Source organism: Somniosus microcephalus, chromosome 7 (genome assembly GCF_052327205.1).
Source record: "Somniosus microcephalus isolate GS21.2 chromosome 7, FLI_Smic_1.0, whole genome shotgun sequence".
Classification (NCBI taxonomy): domain Eukaryota; kingdom Metazoa; phylum Chordata; class Chondrichthyes; order Squaliformes; family Somniosidae; genus Somniosus; species Somniosus microcephalus.
In genome coordinates this window covers 126461452-126481086 of record NC_140993.1, presented here as the reverse complement: position 1 = coordinate 126481086, position 19635 = coordinate 126461452, and the positions used below count along the sequence as shown (strand labels likewise).

The window sequence follows — 19635 nt, the reverse complement described above, 5'->3', positions numbered from 1 at the left end:
GAGCATACGACTTTGGCAATTTGGCTTTTCATTTTTATACCAAAGACAGAACGAAGGCGTGCAAAGTAACGTTTGATCAGATGATGGCACTGTAAGAACTGTCCTGTGATGTACTGAGATGCCTGCACATTAATCACTGACTGCATATATCTATATATTTATTTTCTTTGTTTTGAGAGAACATTATACAACCAAAGTGCTAACTTTTTACACTAAGTACAAAACTGAAGAGCTTTTTTTAGTTCAATCCCTGTACACATTTACATGTGTTAGTTGAGGAAGAATGGCTGATTTGTCTTTCAAGTGTAGTGTTTCATTACGTAGTTGGAGAGTGATCTAAACTTCTAACTTTGTGTGGCAGGTTACCAATTTAAAAAAAATTAGCACTTGTTGCTTCCAGCACCAGCTTTTTCAAGAGAATGATTTTTTTTTTCCCAAATAAGCAGCATATGTAGCAAAAATACAAGCGTATTAATTTTGAGATTGTCTAGATTTTATTTTTTCAAATTTGCTCAGTTTTTGGAACGGGAAACAAATGCCATTTTGTGTTTGGCACTGTACAAATACAATGAGAAAAGTGTTCTTTTCAAGCCAATTTATTCCAGTCATTTCTTGCCTAATATACTGAGTGATGGGCCTTCAATAACCACAAAACTAGAAGTTGTAGACTTAAACAAGTTGGCTTTTAATCACTAAGATCAGAGCTAACATCTCAACACACCGACTGGTTCACAGGAATGAGTCATACAGATCCTGGGATCTTTATGTAAGAGAAGTCAGGGGCGGAGCCAAGAGCCAAGACCTGGAACCTCCCAGGTTAGTCGGGAAAGAGGAAGTGAAACTATACACAGTGGGGGAGGGTAATATACATGAGTGCAAAACGAATACAGGACCAAGACAAACAGATTTCATTACACTGAGCTACAAAGCTCCAACTCTACCAGAGGATATTTTTTAATTAGTCATAAGGTTATTGGGTTTTAAGTGGCAGAACAGAACGTACAGGATTGTTGTCAGAGCCATTATTGAATGCTAAAGTTATAAAGTTAAAAATAATTTGGTAGTTCTCGTGTTTTGTTCAACTGTAAACTTGCTTTTGGATTCCATGTAATGCCGTGAGGTTTTTTAATTCGGTTTAAATCTGCCTTCAGTTACATAGACAAACCACTTCCTGAGCTGGAGGGTCTTTGCTATTTGCAATAAACAGATTATTGAAGTTAATTTTTGAATTGTAACGAAGAAAAATGACCAGATTCTCTCGCTTTTTTAGTTTTGGCTGTAACCCTAGTTGATTTGCTTTTTGGATATATTGGAAAAATATTTGATTGAAATGTAATTGGGTAAGATTCATATAGCCCTTCTATTGAGTAAGATGCATAGACATCTGTTGTAAGCTGTCAAAAATACACTTCTGTTTTGGCAGCAGTGTCATTGCCTTTTTGATTTATTTCCATTTATAATGGAAGGTTTCAAACTAATGCTTGCTAAACTGAGACCAGTTTCTTTTTAAATGGACTAGTCATACTAAAAATGATTAACTTTTTTAAAATTGAAAAACTGAGATGAAGGGTCATGGTGTAGGACAACACTAAAGCTGAGAGTGGAAAAAAAGACACTGTCTGTTGCCAGGATAAGGGTCATAATGGTGCGGGTGAAGGTAACTACGGAAAGAGCAAGTGTTGGAATCAATTACTTTGGGAAGAGCTGGATAGAGGTCTTGCAAAGGGAGGTTGAGGGGTTAGATGTTGAGTGGAGTGAATATTTGTGCATAGGAGGGAGGGCTGAGAAATGAGGATAGTGAAGGAGCAAAAGCATAAATACTGTGGATGATGGAAATCTGAAATAAAAACAGAAAATGCTGGAAATACTCAGCAGGTCAGGCAACATCTGTGGAGAGAGAGAAACAGAATTAACGGCCCTGAATTTGCGGTCGGAGGCGTACCTCTGGAGTACGCCTCCAACCCACGATACATCTACCAACTTACCTCCTGGCTTCAAAGCTAGGAGCGTTCAGGTCCTGGGCCTCCAGGCGTATGCCTGTGTAAAGGCCCATGGATCCCAGGAACGCAGGCAGTTCGGAAGGGTCCCTGGAATCATGTGGGCCAGGTCCTCCAATGAGAAAGGAGGATTCCACTTACGAACTGAATCACCATAAACCCTAATGGAATCCTGAAATAATTAAACAATTCAGATAACTGCAATAAAACTAAATGTTCTCATTTTCAACTTTAATTAAAAGTCCCTTCAGTACAGCAAATACAATAAAAATGCAATTTTTTGAAAAATAATTTTAACATTTTATTCCGGGCCAAATTTTGCATAAACTAATTTTGTGTTTGTGCATTTTTTATATTTAAATTTTAGATTTCTATTAACCCTTAAGCTGGTGAAAGCGGGCCCTACCAGGCGTAAGCGTTTCGTAGGCATTTGCTGGGCAGCCCAACTCTGCGCCAGCGAAAATGAATTTCTAGTCTGTTCATTAGATCTGTCAAGACGTACCATGACATCGCAAGTTCTGGGTTTATGCGCATGTGGAAACCCGGAACTTGCGGAGCCTTTCAGAAGGCTTACGACGGCATACACTCAGCACTGCACTTCAAGCATACCTTGTGAACTGAAATATAGTAATTTGGAATAGCGAGCTGAATATTGAACTTTGAAAAGTAATTCTCATAACCTGGAATATGTATCTGTGAGGAAAAGCTTTGTGTTACTGTGCTTCCATGGTGTCCTTCATTGAAAGATAATAAAGGATCAATCACACTAATAGGGGTAGTCTACAGGCCACCTAATAGTGGAAGGGAGGTGGAAGAAATATGCAATCAAATTAGGGAAATGAGTAAGAAGCATAAAATAATAATCATGGGGATTTCAACTACCCTGATATTAATTGGACAGAAGAGGGAGGTAAAGGGGATAAGGGAATGTGCTCCTATAATGTGTATAGGACTCCTTTCTAACCCAATATGTAAAAAGCCAAACAAGGGAGGATTTGCTATTGGATCTAGTAATGGGGAATGAACCAGAGCAGATAAGTAAAGTAAAAATAGGGGATCATCTAGGCAATAGTGACCATAATATACGCTTTAAAATAATAATTGAGAAGGACAAAAGTATGATGAAGACTAGGGTAATAGTTTGGAGAAAAGCTGATTTTGAGGGGCTGAGAATAGAACTTGGGAAAATAAAATGGGCAACCATATTGGCAAACAATGACGTAGAACAGCAATGGGAAACATTTAAAACGGTATTCAACAGAGCCCAGGGAAAATATGTTCCGCTAAAAAAACAAGAACAAACTAAACACTAATGAGACGCCATGGATGAATAAAGCCATAAGGGAAAAATTGAGGGTAAGGAAAGAGGCATACACTAAGTACATGGACCTCAGGGGAGAGCATGATGAGGGAAAATGGGAAGAGATTAGGAAAGAAGTCAATAAAACAGGAAGGCAAAGAGGAACTATGACATTAAATTATCAAGGAACTTAAAACAAAATAGTAAAATATTTTACTGGCACATAAATTTAAAAAAAAAAGGAAGGTCGGGATGGGAATAGGGCCACTAAGGGATGGACAAGATAATACCACAGGCAGAAATATTAAATAATTACTTTGCTTCAGTATTTACCAGGGAGATAGAACAGGTGGACTTGCCATTGGATCATGAACTCTAATGAAATAACTGCATTTAAAATAGAGATCTGTTAAATAAACGAATCCAAACTTGGTGGAAAAAAACCATGGTCCGGATGGATTACATCCGCACATTTTAAAAGAATCTAGGGAAGATATAGCGGAGACATTTCTAACGAATTATTAAATATGTGTAGTAAAGGGTGTAGTGCCAGAGGACTGGCGGATAGCTAACATAATACCTATATTTAAGAAGGGAAATAGAACATGTCCAGGGAACTATAGACCAGTTAGCTTAACATCGGTGGTAGGAAAAATAATGGAATCCCTACGAAAGGTGAAAAATCGATGTAATTCTAGAAGCCAAAAATATAAGGAATAGTCAGCATGGATTTCAGAAGGGAAAGTCTTGCTTGGCCAACCTTAAATTTTTTGAAGAAGTAACAGTGACTGGAGAAGGGTAATGCAGTAGATATATCCAAAGGCCTTCGATAAGGTACCACATAATAGGCTAATGAATAAGGTCAGAGAATGCGGAGTCAGGTCAAGTAGCAGAATGAATAATTAGCTGGCTTCAAGACAGAGAGTAGAGGTAAAGGGTAGCTATTCAGTGGCAGAAGGTGGGTAGTAGTGTTCCACAAGGATCAGTGCTGGGACCACTTGTTTACAATTTATATTAACGATTTAGACTTTGGAATCAAAAACACAATTTCTAAATTTGCAGATGACACCAAATTGAGGGGATAATTAATACTGAGGAGGATTGCATTAAATTACAAAGACATTAATAAACTTGCAGAATGGGCCTATTATTGGCAAATGAAATTCAACATAGATAAATGTGAGGTATTACATTTTGGTAGCAAGAATAGGGAGGTCACTTATTACTTGGAGGGTGCGAGTCTGGGTGGGGTAGAAGAGCAAAGGGATCTCTGAGAACAAATAAAGAAATCGCTAAAAGTAGCGACATTGGTCAACAAGGCCATATAAAAAAAAAAGCAAACCAGGCACTAGATTTTATTTCTAGAAGGTAGAATTGAAAAGTAGAGAAGTTATGCTAAACTTGTATTGAACCTTGGTTAGACCACACTTGGAGTACTGCGTACAATTCTGGTCACCATATTATAAAAAGGATATAGAGGCACTGGAGAGGGTGCAGAGAAGATTTACAAGGATGATACCAGAAATGCGAGGGTATACCTGTCGGGAAAGGATGAACAGACTAGGTCTCTTTTCGCGTGAAAAAAGAAGGCTGAGGGATGATCTAATTGAGGTCTTTAAAATTATGAAAGGTTTTGATAGAGTAGATAAAGAGAGTGTTTCCACTTGTGGGGAAGAGCATAACGAAAGGCCATCAATATAAGGTGATCAAGAAATCAAAACAAATTCAGAAAGAACTTCTTTACCCAGAGGGTGGTGAGAATGTGGAACTCGCTACCACAGCGACTAGTTGAGGCAAATAGCATAGATGCATTTAAGGGGAGGCTAGTAAGCATATAAAGGAGAAGGGAACAGAGGGTTATGCTGATAGTTAGATGAGGAAAGACTGGAGGAGGCTCGAGTGGAGCATAAACACCGGCATGGACTAGTTGGGCCGAATGGCCTGTTTCTGTGCTGTATATCCGATGTAATCCTATGTTAATCTGTGCTTGTTTGTGGTACAGCAAGAAGAACATTTCCAAACTGCAAATAGGCTCCAGTATTACTTTCTCTGTCAGGCAGGCTAGAAGTAGTGTTGGCATGACATTTAATGTACGTGCAGGCTGCTTCCAAAAAGCAATCAAATTTAAGAATGAACTTGCCTTTTATATAGAACTTCATCACATTCTTGGGATGTCCCAAAACGCTTCCAATGAATTTACTTTCGAAGTGCAGTCTGTTAAATGCAGTAACCAATGTTTGTACAACAGGATCCCACAAATAGTGAAAAGGCTGAATGACTGACTGGTTAATCTGTTTTTGGACAATGATGGAATGTTGACACTTCCCACTCCTCCAAATAGTGTCGAGGATCTTTTACATCCTCCTGGAAAGACCGAGTTTTGGTTTAACATCTCAACTGAAAGACAACACCTCCAAAAGTGCAGCACTCCCGAGTACTGCATTAAAGTATCGGCGTAGAATACATGCTCAAGCTCAGAGTGGGTAACTTCTGATTTGAGCAAGAGTCCTGCCAACTGAAAAGTGGCAATACTGGCAAGTTGAAAACTATATGGCATAAGGATTAAGCTGCAAAACCAATTATGATGGAATACTCTCCACTTGCCTGGATGAGTGCAGCTCCAACAACGCTCAAGAAGCTCGACACCATCCAGGATAATGCAGCCCGCTTGATTGACACTTCATCCACTACCTTAAGCATTCACTCCCTCCACCACTAGCACACCATAGGTGCAGTGTGTACCATCTACAAGATGCACTGCAGCAACTCGCCAAGGCTGCTTCTACAGCACCTCCCAAACCTGCAACCTCTACCACCTACAAGGGCAGCAGGCACATTGGATCAGCCATGATCATATTGAATGGCGGAGCAGGCTCGAAAGGCTGAATGCCCTACTCCTCCTCCTATTATTTTCTATGTTTCTATCACCACCTGCAAGTTCCACTCCAAATCACGTGCCATCCTGACTTGGAAATATATTGCCCTTCCTTCATCGTTGCTGGGTCAAAATCCTAGAACTCCCTCCCTAACAGCATTGTGGGAGTACCTTCACCTCAGACTGCAGCAGTTCCAAGAAGGTGGCTCATCACCACCTTATCGAGGGCAATTGGGGATAGGCAATAAATGCTGGCCTTGCCAATGATGCCAACATCCATGAATGAATTAAAAACAAAACAAGGTTATTCAACAATTGCTTTATTTTGAATTGGGATCTGAAATGCAGCTCCGCTTAAATAAGTGTGTATTCCTGAATATTGTAAGGAAGAGTGAAAGGTGCTTGATGTATTGGGTTCTTGATTTAAAATTGTTCTCATCCTTGCAAGCTATGGCTAACTTTCTTTGAATGAACAGTTATGATAGAGGTGAGATTATATCTAAAAATATTGCTACTAGCCTCCTGTTTAGAGAGTAGTGGTACTTGAGCCTTGGGAGGTTGAAGCTCTTTTTTTCTCATGTCGCTGCTGCGTGCCTAGTTTATCATTAAAAGAACTCGCATTTATGTAGTGCCTTTTAATGTACTAAAACACCGCAAAGCGCTTCACAAAATTTGACACCGGGCCACATAGAGATATTAGGACTGTGGTCAAAGAGGTGGCGTTTAAACAGCAACTTAAAGGAGGAGAGGCTTAGGAAGGAAATTCCAGAGCTTGGGACCCAGGCAGCTGAAGACACGGTCGCTAATGAAGTGATTAAAATCAGGGATGCGCAAGAGGCCAGTATTGGAGGAGCACAGAGATCTCTGAGGGTTGTAGGGCTGGAGGAGATTTCTGAGATAGATATGGGGTGGGGCCATGGAGGGATTTGAAAACCAGGATGAGAATTTTAAAATCGAGGTGTTGCTGGACCAGGAGCCAATGTAGCTGAGTGAGCACGGGGTGATGGGTGAATGGGACTTGGTGCGAGTTAGGATATAGGCAGCTGAGTTTTGGATGAGTTCAAGTTTATGGAGGATGGAAGCCTGGAGGCTGACCAAGAGAGCACTGGAATAGTCAAGTCTAGAGGTAACAGAGGCATGGATGAGGGTTTCAACAGATGATGTGCTGAGGCAGGGATGGAGCCGGTGATGTTACGGTGGTGGCAGTAGGCAGTCTTGGAGTTGATGTGTGATCAAATAGGATGCCAAGGTTACAAATTATCTGGTTCAGCCTCGGGCAGTGACCAGGGAGAGGGATGAAGTTGGAGTCTAGGGAAGTGACATCAACACTTTTATTTGGACGAGGAATTAGTAGCATCTTGTGTTTATTGTCCAGCCGGGATGGGAACAATTGTTGTATTGTACTGTTGCATAAAAAAGGGTACTCTCCTATTGTCGTTGGGGCCAATAGTATTTCTGTGCTCTCAACTAATTGCATCCTGTGGAAATACAACTGGTCTATAAGTAGGGTTAGGGTTTTGTTAGAATGTGCTACATATTAACTGGGCATGTAACTCAAGTCCAGTTAGTAAACCTTCCAATAGGGCTTGGTTTCTTTATTTCTTGTAGCCTAATGAAGAGGTCCTGTTTTGGTGAGTGGAGTATAATGAATGATGGCCAAATTACTTACTTTAGGAGGATAGGATAGTCCATCTACCATACCAGTTTTCAACTCCCTTGAACTAAGTGAAACATAAAAGTGAGGGGCAGGGGAAAAAGTGGAAAACAACAAGCAAAACAGGCACAAGAAGATTTTTTTTTAAATTTTGTCTATGAGCAATGCTATGGGTAATGATCTGTATTTTACAAAGTTTCAAATATAGATCACGATAATTACAGATGAGGAACAGCATTTGGCCTATTTTAATTAATTCTTTGAGTGATCCTAACATCCCATCAGTTGTAGCATCCAATTGTTTCTTATACAGGAGACTTTGGTTTATCCGGAGGTTGTATGTCTGGAAACCTCGATCTACCGGCAGAAATCAGGAGCCGTTCTGTTAAGTTGTTTTTCTTCTCGTGGCGCTTTTTTTCCAACAGTCAGGCTTTGGAAAGTCTCTCTGAAGCTGTTGCTAAGCTACAGAGACGCTTCCAAGGTACAGGCTGACTGTTTGAAGCTGTTGCTAAGCAACGGTGTTTGTTGTCAGATACGGAGATGAAAATCTCCGTATGCTTCAACATTAACTTTGTATGTCCAGCAGTTTTGATAGATTGGCAACAGCTCGGTCCCGTCGGTGCCGGATATAACAGTTTCCTGTATTCTAATTTTTGCCTTCGCTACTCTATCTGGAAGTTTATTTCACATGCTGATTACAATTTGTGTGAAGAGGAATTTCCTGATATCGCCCCTAAAATTAACTTTTACTAGCATGTACTTGTGTCCCCTTGTTCTACTTCTAAAATTTAATTTAAAGTAGTATTCTGGGTTAACTTTTTCTATCTTTCTTGTATATCTGTGTTACCTCCTTTCCAAGCTGAAAATCCAACTCTTGCTAATAAGTCAACCCAAGTATATTCAGTCTTTCTTCATAACTCTCATAGCCATGTGGATCTTCTCTCTGCGCACTCATTTCTTGGCAGCTAGAACTGGACATAGTATTCAAAGTATGGTCAGACCAAAGCACGATACAGTTTAATCATTACCTCCTGATTTGAATTCTAGATGATTCTTCTGTTTTGGCTATGTAGTTCAACATCCTGTTAGATTTGTTGATTGATTGTTTCTCTGCATTGATTGGATATATTTAATGTCAAGTCTACTAAGGCTCCTATGTCTCATAACTTCATCCATAGCTATTTCAACACTATTGCATATGCACATGGTCTATTTGTCCTTTCGATGTGTAGCACTTTTCACTTGCATGCATTAAATGTCATCTGCCATTGTTCTACCTACTTGCATATTCTATTCAACTCATTCTGTAATTTCTGAGCTGCCTTCTCTGATTCCACTAATCTTAGTTTGGTATCATTTACAAATTTGACCATCAAGTCTCTGAATCTAGGTCATTGATGTAATTAGAAACCGGAGTGACCCCAGTAGCAAACCCCAAGGTACCCCAATCAATACTACCTCCCACACCCCATCCCCCTACTCTGATAAAACTCCTCAAATGCGTTCTTGTTTCCTACGCGCCAAACCGTTTCTTATCCATTCCCAGAGTTTACCCTGAGTCCCCGCAGCCATCAATCTAATTAATAGCCTTTTGTGGGGAACTTTAGTAAAACCCTTTTGGAAGTCAAGGTACATCACGCTATTGGGCTTCCTCAAAGCAGTCGAAAAGGTTGGTCAGGCAGGCTCTTCCCCTTCTGAATCCATGCTCACTGCTGTTAAGTAGGCAGTTGTACAAATGGTTCTCGCGTTTACTCCTGATTTTTTTCTAATTTAAATTTTGAACATTTTACAGTAAATGACATTTACAGAGCTCAAGTCTCAGCTCTTTGTACAAAGTCACAAGCCCTCATGCCTACAAGGCAGGGGTCCCAGTCTCTGCAAGTTGATGTGATCTCCAAGCTTCTTGGTCGTCTTCACTTGTTCATCTGGATAATGGGTCTCCAGGAATTCACAGATGAGGGTCGGCGCTCCCAGTGGAGATATTGTGCAGATCCGGCAGACTCTGGTTGACATTCTTCTCCATCTGCAGGGCTCTCTGCATTGCCGCGTGGAGCCTCTCGCTCTCCCAACCGAACAAGTGTACTGTAAAGAAGCTTAAAAAACACTCGCTTAATTTTTTTTAAACTTATCAAATTAAATTAAAATCACCCCGGCCGGGGTGATGATGCACTCCAGTATAATTGATTCCATTATTTTGCATGGAATGCAAATAAGACTAATGGGTCAGCAGTTGCCAGTATCCATTTTGTCACCCTTTTTGAATATGGGCACTACATTAGCCTGTTACCAATTCAGTTATGCTGCCCTCCCCGCCACCCCCCCCCCCGTGTTTGGTGACTCCCTTAGAGATTGGCGCTTCAGAAATCGCCCTTGTTTTTTGAACATTGGGATAATTACCATGGGCGAAAAGTTGAGTAGCGCCCCAAAAGCGCTACCTTCGCCGGGGCGCTAAAAGTAGCATCCCTCTTGGGGCGCGGTATTACAGGCCTTCCTCCCCTTAAAGGGGAGGGGCCTTGTGCAGCGCGACCTGGGGCCCAGCTGGGCCCCCAGGGATCAGGAGTGCAGGCAAAAGAGCCCGGCACTCGAAGTGCCGGGCTCTTGGAGCGCAGCCAGCACTCCGCGGGAGGGGGGCCTTTCAGGAAGTCTGGGACGGGAGCGCTGGCAGGCGGCCAGCAACAAAAATGGCCGCCCCGCACCTCACCTTTAAATTGCGCCTCCCCGGCCGCAGGTACGCCCGTCTGACCCGTCGGACATCGCGTCGGGTGGTAAGTCAGGGAGCGCTCCCGAAGTTCTTGAGCGGGGCGCTGTACACACCAGTGACGTCATCGCCAGCGGCGCAGCGCCACAGGGCGCTACCAGTTAGCGCCACCACTAACCTCCCGCTGAATTTTGCGGGAGCCGTGGGCAGTGCCGCGCCCGGGCGCTAGTTGCGTTGTGTCCCGTTAGCGCCCTCAAGGCGCTAACGGGAGGTGCAACCAACTGAATTTTTTCCCCCCATATATCTCTGGATTTGGTTGTTTTGAGCACAGTTAGCCTGTTAAGAACTTCCATCTGGTATCTCTATATTATATATATATTATATATATAAAAGGATGTCTCTCTCTCTCTGTGTCTCTCTCTCTCTGTGTCTCTCTCTCTCTCTCTCTCTCTCTGTCTCTCTCTCCGCCATCTTGATTCCAAACTTTTCATTTCTTTTTCCCACTTTTTGTGTTTCTTTTCAAATCTACATTTCCAGCAAAAAAAAAGTTGCTTTTAAAACACACATTGTTTTTTTAAAAAAAGTTAATTAATTTGTAAATCTTTTCTCTAACATCTAGAATTTTCCTACCTTTTCACCGTTTTTCCAGGCCTGTAAGCCTGGGCCTCTGTTGCCCAGCCGTGCCCGAGCTAGGCACCTCCCGTCGGCTCGTGATCGCCGCCATCTTTGTGAAGGCTGGAGGGGGCGGGCCTGAGCCGAGCGTCGCCGCCATCTTAGTAAAGGCGGGTGGGGCAGGAGTCAACGCGCGCGACTTGAGTCCGGCCGGGCCTCACGCGATAGGTTGCGCAGCGGTGTGTCTCTCTCTGCTCTTGAAGCCGGCTCGGGTGGGGGGCGGGGCTCGGGAGATCGGGGTTCGGCAGATCGGGGCTTGGGGGTGGGGGGGGTTTCGTGAGATTGGGCCTCAGGAGACCGGGGGGGGGGGGGGGGAGCCTTGGGAGATCGGGCCTCGGGAGGGCGGGGCTCGGGACATCGGGGGCGGGGCTCGGGGAACCCCCCCCCCCCCCGGTCGCGCGCCCCCCCCCCCCCCCCGTCCGTCCGTCGCACACTCTTCCAACAACAACATGCCCTCAAAAATCCCTCGGCACCGCCGGGCACTTCAGCTAGTAGATAAATAAATGATATAGATTGTGAGGTTGGTAGGCTGGAATTTATAGCAGCTTCTGTTTGTGTTGCTGCCTTGGGTTGAAAAGAATTGAAAATTGCACCAATATTGATTCCTCCTGTATAGTGCAGGGGAGACAGTTGATTCTAATCAGAAGTATTTTAAAGAGAATTGTGCTCTAATGATTTTCTTAATTAGGTTCGATTCCTCACTGGTGTATAGATTATTCTTTCATATGAAGGCTATTATATACCTTTTATGTGAATACTGGTTACTATATAAACTGGTACTTTTTATTTAAATTGCAGGGACTTTGGTTGTAAAATAGTTTTTTAAAATCTGTATAATTGTCATAAGTGAAACATTTACTTCCTACAAACATGACTTCAAAGTGCTTTGATATTTCTCTGATATATTGGGTGATAATTTGCTGTCACAATAACGCTGATGCTATTGGTGCTCGCCGTTATTTATGCGCAAATGGTACAGGAACTTCAAGTAAGGGCAGATGCACGGTTAAATGCAAAAATCCGAAAGTTGCCGTCCAAGATGCGCTGCTTTGCCGTTCGCTTCGAAAACTGCAACTCTCTGTCTGCCTCACTGTTGAGCTGAATTGAATGGCGAAAAGTTGCTTTATTTGCGTGGTGGACACTAACGAAACTCACCACAAAGTTAAGTCGTGACAATTTAAGTCTAAGTACCCATTTAATGACATGATTGTTAATTACTGCCAGTCAACCTCACTGGCACTGAAAATTAACCGTTACAAGTGTAAAGCCTCATTCCTTCAGGTTTTAATTGTTGTCGGAGATTCAACTTTTTTTAAACGTAAACTTTTTTTTTTTAACCCTTCTGTCCATATTTTCTCTCATCAATCCAATCTTTTTCTTTTTCTGTACCTTATTTGACATTGAATTCACCCACTCTAATTTACACTTCCTTCTCGGTCCTTAGGCTATTAATTTCACACTCCTTCAATCTAATTAGTTAGAGATACAGGAAACCCTCGTTTAAACAGCACCTAAATATCCGGAATTCTCTTATTAACCGGCAAAATTCATACTCTGAAAACAACACTTCAATAACTGGAAATGTTGCTGTGTCCGAGTCTCCCGTGGTGGCCGAGTTAGTCAGTGGGGGTAGTTCTCCAAACTGCCACTACTCGGCTTCTTGGCGCTGCTGGTAGTCTCTTCCGATCTGCCATTTTTCTGTTAACAGTAAAACAAAACTTATACAGTAAAGTAATTAAAGAGTTATGGATTACCCTCAACTGGCAGTACTGTACTTAATCAAGCATCTTCCACCATCCATTTAACACCACATTCTGTAGGTGAGTACCCAATTACTATATACTGCACATTTCTTGATTTTTTTTAATTTTTGTTTTGTTAAAAATAGTCTCGGTAGATAACCCTCTCCATCATCCGGAATTTTTAATCAACCGGCACCATCCCGGTCCCGTCAGTGCCGGATACCAAAGAGTTTCCTGTACACAGTTGTTATCCCTGTTCACTGAGGTCCCAGGTGCCTGTTTCCCCTCGTTGTGAAGTTACCAGATCGCAGTTTCAGCAACTTGCGATGCCAAAAATTTAAAAACCTAAACATGCAAGGGCATGTCTAACTAATGGCAGAAGCCGTTGGATTCACTTCTGCAGCAAATTATGTCCCATTACTTACAACAAACTAGTTATATTTGTCAGAATTCCACTGCAGAAGTTTTTCGATGCATTTCACTTTTTACGAACATACAGACACTTTCATGTTTCAAGATTGCTGAGTGACTTGGCACTGATTCTGTTAATGTCTTTGTTAGGTGGTGCTGTTATGTGATGCTTCACGCAGATCAGAATGGTGAAAAGCTCCAAGCTTTACTGCGACTTCTGACAGAACTGCAAGAGAGAGTGCGGATTGTTGAGGCACTCAGCACTGTTCCTCAAATGTACTGCCTTGCTGTTGTGGAGGTAGTAAGGCGGAAAATGTTCACTAAACATTACAGGGAGGTATGTTAACCAATTCTAATCTATATCTCCATGCAATATTACTATGCATATCCAGAATTTAGAAATAAGCAAATTTAACACTTTTTTTTACTTTAAAGTGGGCCAGTGCTCTTGTAAAAGAAGGGAAACAACTCTATGAAGCTGAGCGAGCAAAAAGGGAATCATTTGGAAAGCTGTTTAGTAAGTTATTTTCTCCATTACCCAAGTTCATAGCATAAAGGCATAATGGGAAGCATTAGTGATCTGTACTTGATAATTAACTTGCCGCTAATTTATCATGTTTCTCTTGTTTATATGACCCCAATCTGATTTTTTTTCTTTCATTTTTCTGCTTTGCATATATTCTCTTAACCATTTATAATTTAATGAATACAATTTTGCTGACCTTGTATTTATGAATATTTAATTTATATGTACAGCCTTTATGTTGCACTTCTCGCTATATTTTTAAATAATTTCTACAACATTCTGCACAAAATAATTTGTAGGTGTCAGCAACTTACACTTGCATAGCAACATATCCCATGGTGTTCAAAAAGGAATGCATTGGACCCCTGTGCTCGTCTGACTCCCGACCTGGCAATGTCTTAATTGTAAAATTCTCATCCTTGTTTTTCAATCCCTCCATAGCCTCGTTCTTCCCTATCTCTGAAACCTCCTCCAGTCCTGCAGCCAATGTACCCTCCTTTTCTTGTACTGAGCAGGCCACAAACTCTTTTGAGCGCGACCTTTTTATCCGTGAGCAAATTTTAAAACAACGACAACAACTTTTACGACAACATGAGACAATCAGACAAGGTTCTATACAGGTTTAACTTAACTTCTCTGCTTTTGAATTCTATTCCTCTAGAAATGAGCCCCAATGCTTTCTTTACACTTTTAATCCGAAGGTTCACTCGGTTACTCCCGGGGATGAGGGGATGGACATATGAGGAGAGGTTGAGTAGATTGGGACTCTACTCATTGGAGTTCAGAAGAATGAGAGGCGATCTTATTGAAACATATAAGATTGTGAAGGGGTTGGATCGGGTGGATGTGGGGAGGATGTTCCCGATGATGGGTGAAACTAGAACTAGGGGGCATAGTCTTAGAATAAGGGGCTGCTCTTTCAAAACTGAGATGAGGAGGAACTACTTCACTCAGAGGGTGGTAGGTCCATGGAATATGCTGCCCCAAAAAGCTGTAGAAGCTACATCATTACATAAATTTAAAACAGAAATAGACAGTTTCCTAGAAGTAAAGGGAATTAAGGGTTACGGGGAGCAGGCAGGAATTTGGACATGAGTCTAGGTTCGGATCGGTCATGGCCCTGTGGGTAGCGGAGCGGGCCCAGGGGCCGTGTAGCCTGATCCTGCTCCTCTTTCGTGTGTCTAATTCTGATAGATTCAGGAGATGGTTCTGTGATAGTGGATTGGCGGTTAGGATCAGATCAGCCATGATCTTATTGAATGGCGGAGCAGGCTCGAGGGGCCGATTGGCCTACTCCTGCTCCTATTTCTTATGTTCTTATGGCTTTATTAACCTGCGTTGCTACTTTTAATGATTCGTGAATCTATACCCCCAAGATACATTTGCACCTTTACCTGATTTAGACTCTTATTTTCCAAGGAGTAGGTTGCCGCCTCCTTCCTCCTATCAAAATGCACCACCTCACACTTACCTATATTGAAACTTATTTACATGCCCATTCTGCAAATTTGTTTACAGTAAAATTAATTAAAAGCTTTTAGTTCGTCATGTACAAACTCTATTTAATAAAATAAATTACTTGTCAGAAATGACTGGGAAATAAAAGAACTGCATAATAATACATTAACTTCAGAAACTTCACTGTTACACGGTTATGCATCGACAAACAATCCAAAAGCCCAAGATGAGCCGAAAGAGGCATATCTATTCATGCAATTTGTATTAATTTTAAAGTTTTCAATGTATTAGCCCATCCCTCATGTCACTATATAGCAATGGCTGCACAAGCAGCAGGAGCAGCGGCTTTCCTAAGACACTAACATCTGTATGTCCGCATAAGTAATTGGAATATTATTCACAATGCAACCAAACAACCAACAAATATAAAGTGCTTTAGTTCACTATTAAAAATAATTGAACAAAAACGGGTATCCGTATTTCCAACTTCCATTAATAAACGTGGTCGTCTTGAACCAACACCCCCCCCCCCCCCATGTAACATGTCAGAAATGCAGCACTTATTCACAAGTGCAGAAATACACATACACACTTTGTCACCGGATTAAAAACAAAAGCAGGAAAAGCTATGATTTAACAGAAATAAACATTCATTTTTCTTCCTGGCTAGGAGAATAAATCAGACTTAGAAATGTTTACTAATAATAATTTATGAATTTTGCTTCTAATGTTTTTCTCAAACATTCTCCAATATTAATTTCTCCTTATCACAAAGTGTTGAATTATTTTAGGTACTTCCCAATTAAATAGTGGGAAACAAAATTCATTGTATTCATTGTTAATCTCCTATTTCAAACATTTATACCAAATCAATATTGTACATTATCGGTTTAATCGAAGTATTTTGTGTCTTAATAAGTAGCTTCCTGCAATTTTTATACATCATTGCATAACTCGTGTTTCTATTAACACTCCACTAAGCGTTTAAGAAATCATCTATATTTACATTATTCCTGGGACTCGTTAGGACTATAGAACAAGAGACAAAATAAAATGGTTTGCGTTTTCCCCCTTTTTTGGTTCTCTTCCTAAACATCTTTAATACCTTTTTATTGACTTGAAAACAAAAAAATATATGTAACTCCTACAAATCCTCCCCCCTCTTCAACTGCATGGTTGCATATTTGTGTAAAGCTACTCACCTCAGTCGATCGCTCAAAATCAGATATTGAGAAATTTCAATTTTAACATGTTTTCAGCATTTCAGAGCCTCTCTAAAAGCGTTTGGACTTCAAGACCTGGTTGAAACTTGTTTTAGATGAGAGGAAAATTGATTTTTGTTTGTTTCTTCCAAAATCATATTCAAAACTTAGGGGAGAAATGTTTCTTTAACACTGTGAAAAGTTCATTAAAAATCTTTTAAATTCTATCAAGTCTCGTTGCAGCTTTGACAGAAGTTGCTTCAAGTTTCTATTTTCCTCTTCAACGCTGTTGTTAACATACAACAAAAAAGAATAAAATAAACTCTAATGCCAAATGGCACTCAAATAAGAAAGTGAATAAAGTGGTTAAACTTCTTAAGAAGGCGATGAGGTTATTTATCCCCAGCCTTGGCGATGAGTTGGGATCAGTTTTGGAGAAGTTGTTTCCTTTTTTTTGCTGCCGTTCCCTCCGTGTCTCTCAGACTCTGAGGTACAAACGGGCACAAACTTTTTCCCCTCTCATAACAACATGATTTAAATAACTCTGATAGACTCTTTCAAAAAGGGGACAACACCTGGCAAAATTTAACTGGAACTTACCACAAGCCATTCAACATCACATTCCTGTATTTTTTTTCTGGCTTGAAACGATTTTTTGAATTAAAAAAAAAAAAAAAAAAAAAAAATTCTCCTTTTTGTTTCACCGGGGCCTAAAACTTGTTTGTTTTAGCCTCCTTCCAGCGGCCATTGTACATGTGCTGCGCCGCCACCTGTGTTGATCTAAAGTGCAGCCGCCGCTCAGTCCCCAGGAACAGACTACACGAGTCTGGACCCTCGCCCCTCTCGCTCTCCCATCACACTCCTTCTCCCTCTATCGATTCCTCTCCCCTCACCCTCCCTCACTGCCTCCCACCCTCCCTCACTGCCTCCCACCCTCCCTCACTGCCTCCCACCCTCCCTCACTGCCTCCCACCCTCCCTCACTGCCTCCCACCCTCCCTCACTGCCTCCCACCCTCCCTCACTGCCTCCCACCCTCCCTCACTGCCTCCCACCCTCCCTCACTGCCTCCCACCCTCCCTCACTGCCTCCCACCCTCCCTCACTGCCTCCCACCCTCCCTCACTGCCTCCCACCCTCCCTCACTGCCTCCCACCCTCCCTCACTGCCTCCCACCCTCACTCACTGCCTCCCACCCTCACTCACTGCCTCCCACCCTCACTCACTGCCTCCCACCCTCACTCACTCACTCACTGCCTCCCACCCTCCCTCCCTCCCATAGAAAGTTAGGAGCAGGAGTAGGCCATTTGGCCCCTCGAGCCTGCTCCGCCATTTAATGAGATCATGGCTGATCATCCAAATTCAGTACCCTGCCCCTGCTTTCTCCTCATATCCCTTGATCCCGCTAGCCTTAAGAAATATATCTAACTCCTTCTTGAATATATTTAATGAATTGGCCTCAACTGGCTTGTGTGGCAGAGAATTCCACAGGCTCACCACTCTCTGGGTGAAGAAATTCCTCCTCATCTCAGTCCTAAATGGCGTGACCCCTGGTTTTGGACTCCCCCGCCATTGGGAACATCCTTCCTGCATCTAGTCTGTCTAGTCCTGTTACAATTTTATAAGTTTCAATGAGATCCCCTCTCATTCTTCTAAACTCCAGCGAATATAAGCCCAATCGACCCAATCTCTCCTCATACGTCATTCCTGCCATCCCAGGTATCAGTCTGGTGAATCTTCGCTGCACTCCCTCCATGGCAAGAACATCCTTCCTCAGATAAGGTGACCAAAACTGCACACAATACTCAAGGTGTGGTCTCACCAAGGCCCTGTACAACTGCAGCAAGACATCCTTGCTCCTGTACTCTAATCCTCTCACTATGAAGGCCAACATACCATTTGCCTTCTTAACTGCCTGCTGCACCTGCATGCTTACTTTCAGCGACTGGTGCACAAGGACACCCAGGTCTCATTGCACTTCCCCTTCTCCCAATCTATTGCCATTCAGATAATAATCTGCCTTCCTGTTTTTGCCACCAAAGTGGATAACCTCGCATTTATCCACATTATACTGCATCTGCCCAATCACCCAAACTGTCCAAATCATATTGGAGTTTCTCTGCATCAAATGCCCGCCAAGCTTTGTGTCATCTGCAATCGTGGAGATATTACATCTAGTTCCCTCGTCTAGATCATCATTAATATATATTGTGAATAGCTGGGGTCCGAGCACCGATCCCTGCGGTACCCCATGAGTCCCTGCCTGCCACTCGTAAAAAGACCCGTTTATTCCAACTCTTTGCTTCCTGTCTGCCAACCAGTTCTCTATCCAAGTCAGTACCTTACCCCCAATCCCATGTGGGTAACTTTACACACTAATCTCTTATGCGGGACCTTATCGAAAGCCTTCTGAAAGTCCAAATACACCACATCCACTGGTTCTCCCTTTATCCTACCAGCTACATCCTCAAAAAAATTCCAGTATATTTGTCGAGCACGATTTACCTTTTGTAAATCCATGTTGACTTTGTCCGATCCTGTCACTGCTTTCCAAGTGCTCTGCTATTACATCTTTTATAATGGACTCCAGCATTTTCCGCACTACTGATGTCAGGCTTACCGGTCTACAATTCCCTGTTTTCTCTCTACCACCTTTTTTGAATAGTGGTTACATTAGCTACCCTCCAATCCATGGGAAGTGTTCCAGAGTCTCTAGAATTTTCCCTCTCCCCGCACACTTTTTTTCCCACCCCCTTCTCCCTCTCCCCGCGCACTCTTCCCTCCCCTCTCCGTCTCCCCGCCCTCCCCCCATCCGCGGAAGCGGCTTGGGACGTTTTGCTATATTAAAGGTGATATATTGTTAGATACTATGCAGGAATAGAGAGAAGGTTAGGGGAAGTGATTAAACTGTGGTTGATGGAGAGAGATATAGCAAGGCAGACTAGTTTAGGGAGAGAATTTCAGAAGTGCTGGAGTTTCTATCACTCATGGTGGATTGAAGGGAGGGAGGATGCTTTGGATTCCAGAAACAGAGAGTGCAAGGTGCAACCTGGGCTATGGCACTGAACAGTATTGCAGTGCTAGAGTTGACGGTTGCTTGGAG

General features: G+C 42.3%; 1 protein-coding gene across 7 annotated transcripts in view; it reads left to right on the top strand.

The window, feature by feature from the left end:
• The window catches only part of rb1cc1 (RB1-inducible coiled-coil 1), a 246401-nt gene that overhangs the window by 62005 nt on the left and 164761 nt on the right, over positions 1–19635 (top strand). For all 7 annotated transcript variants that reach the window (XM_085992919.1, XM_085992924.1, XM_085992923.1 and 4 more), the window contains 2 exons: positions 13500–13686; positions 13785–13866. In XM_085992919.1, the coding sequence (XP_085849045.1) occupies positions 13500–13686; positions 13785–13866 (269 nt within the window). The remainder of the gene's footprint in view (positions 1–13499; positions 13687–13784; positions 13867–19635) is intronic.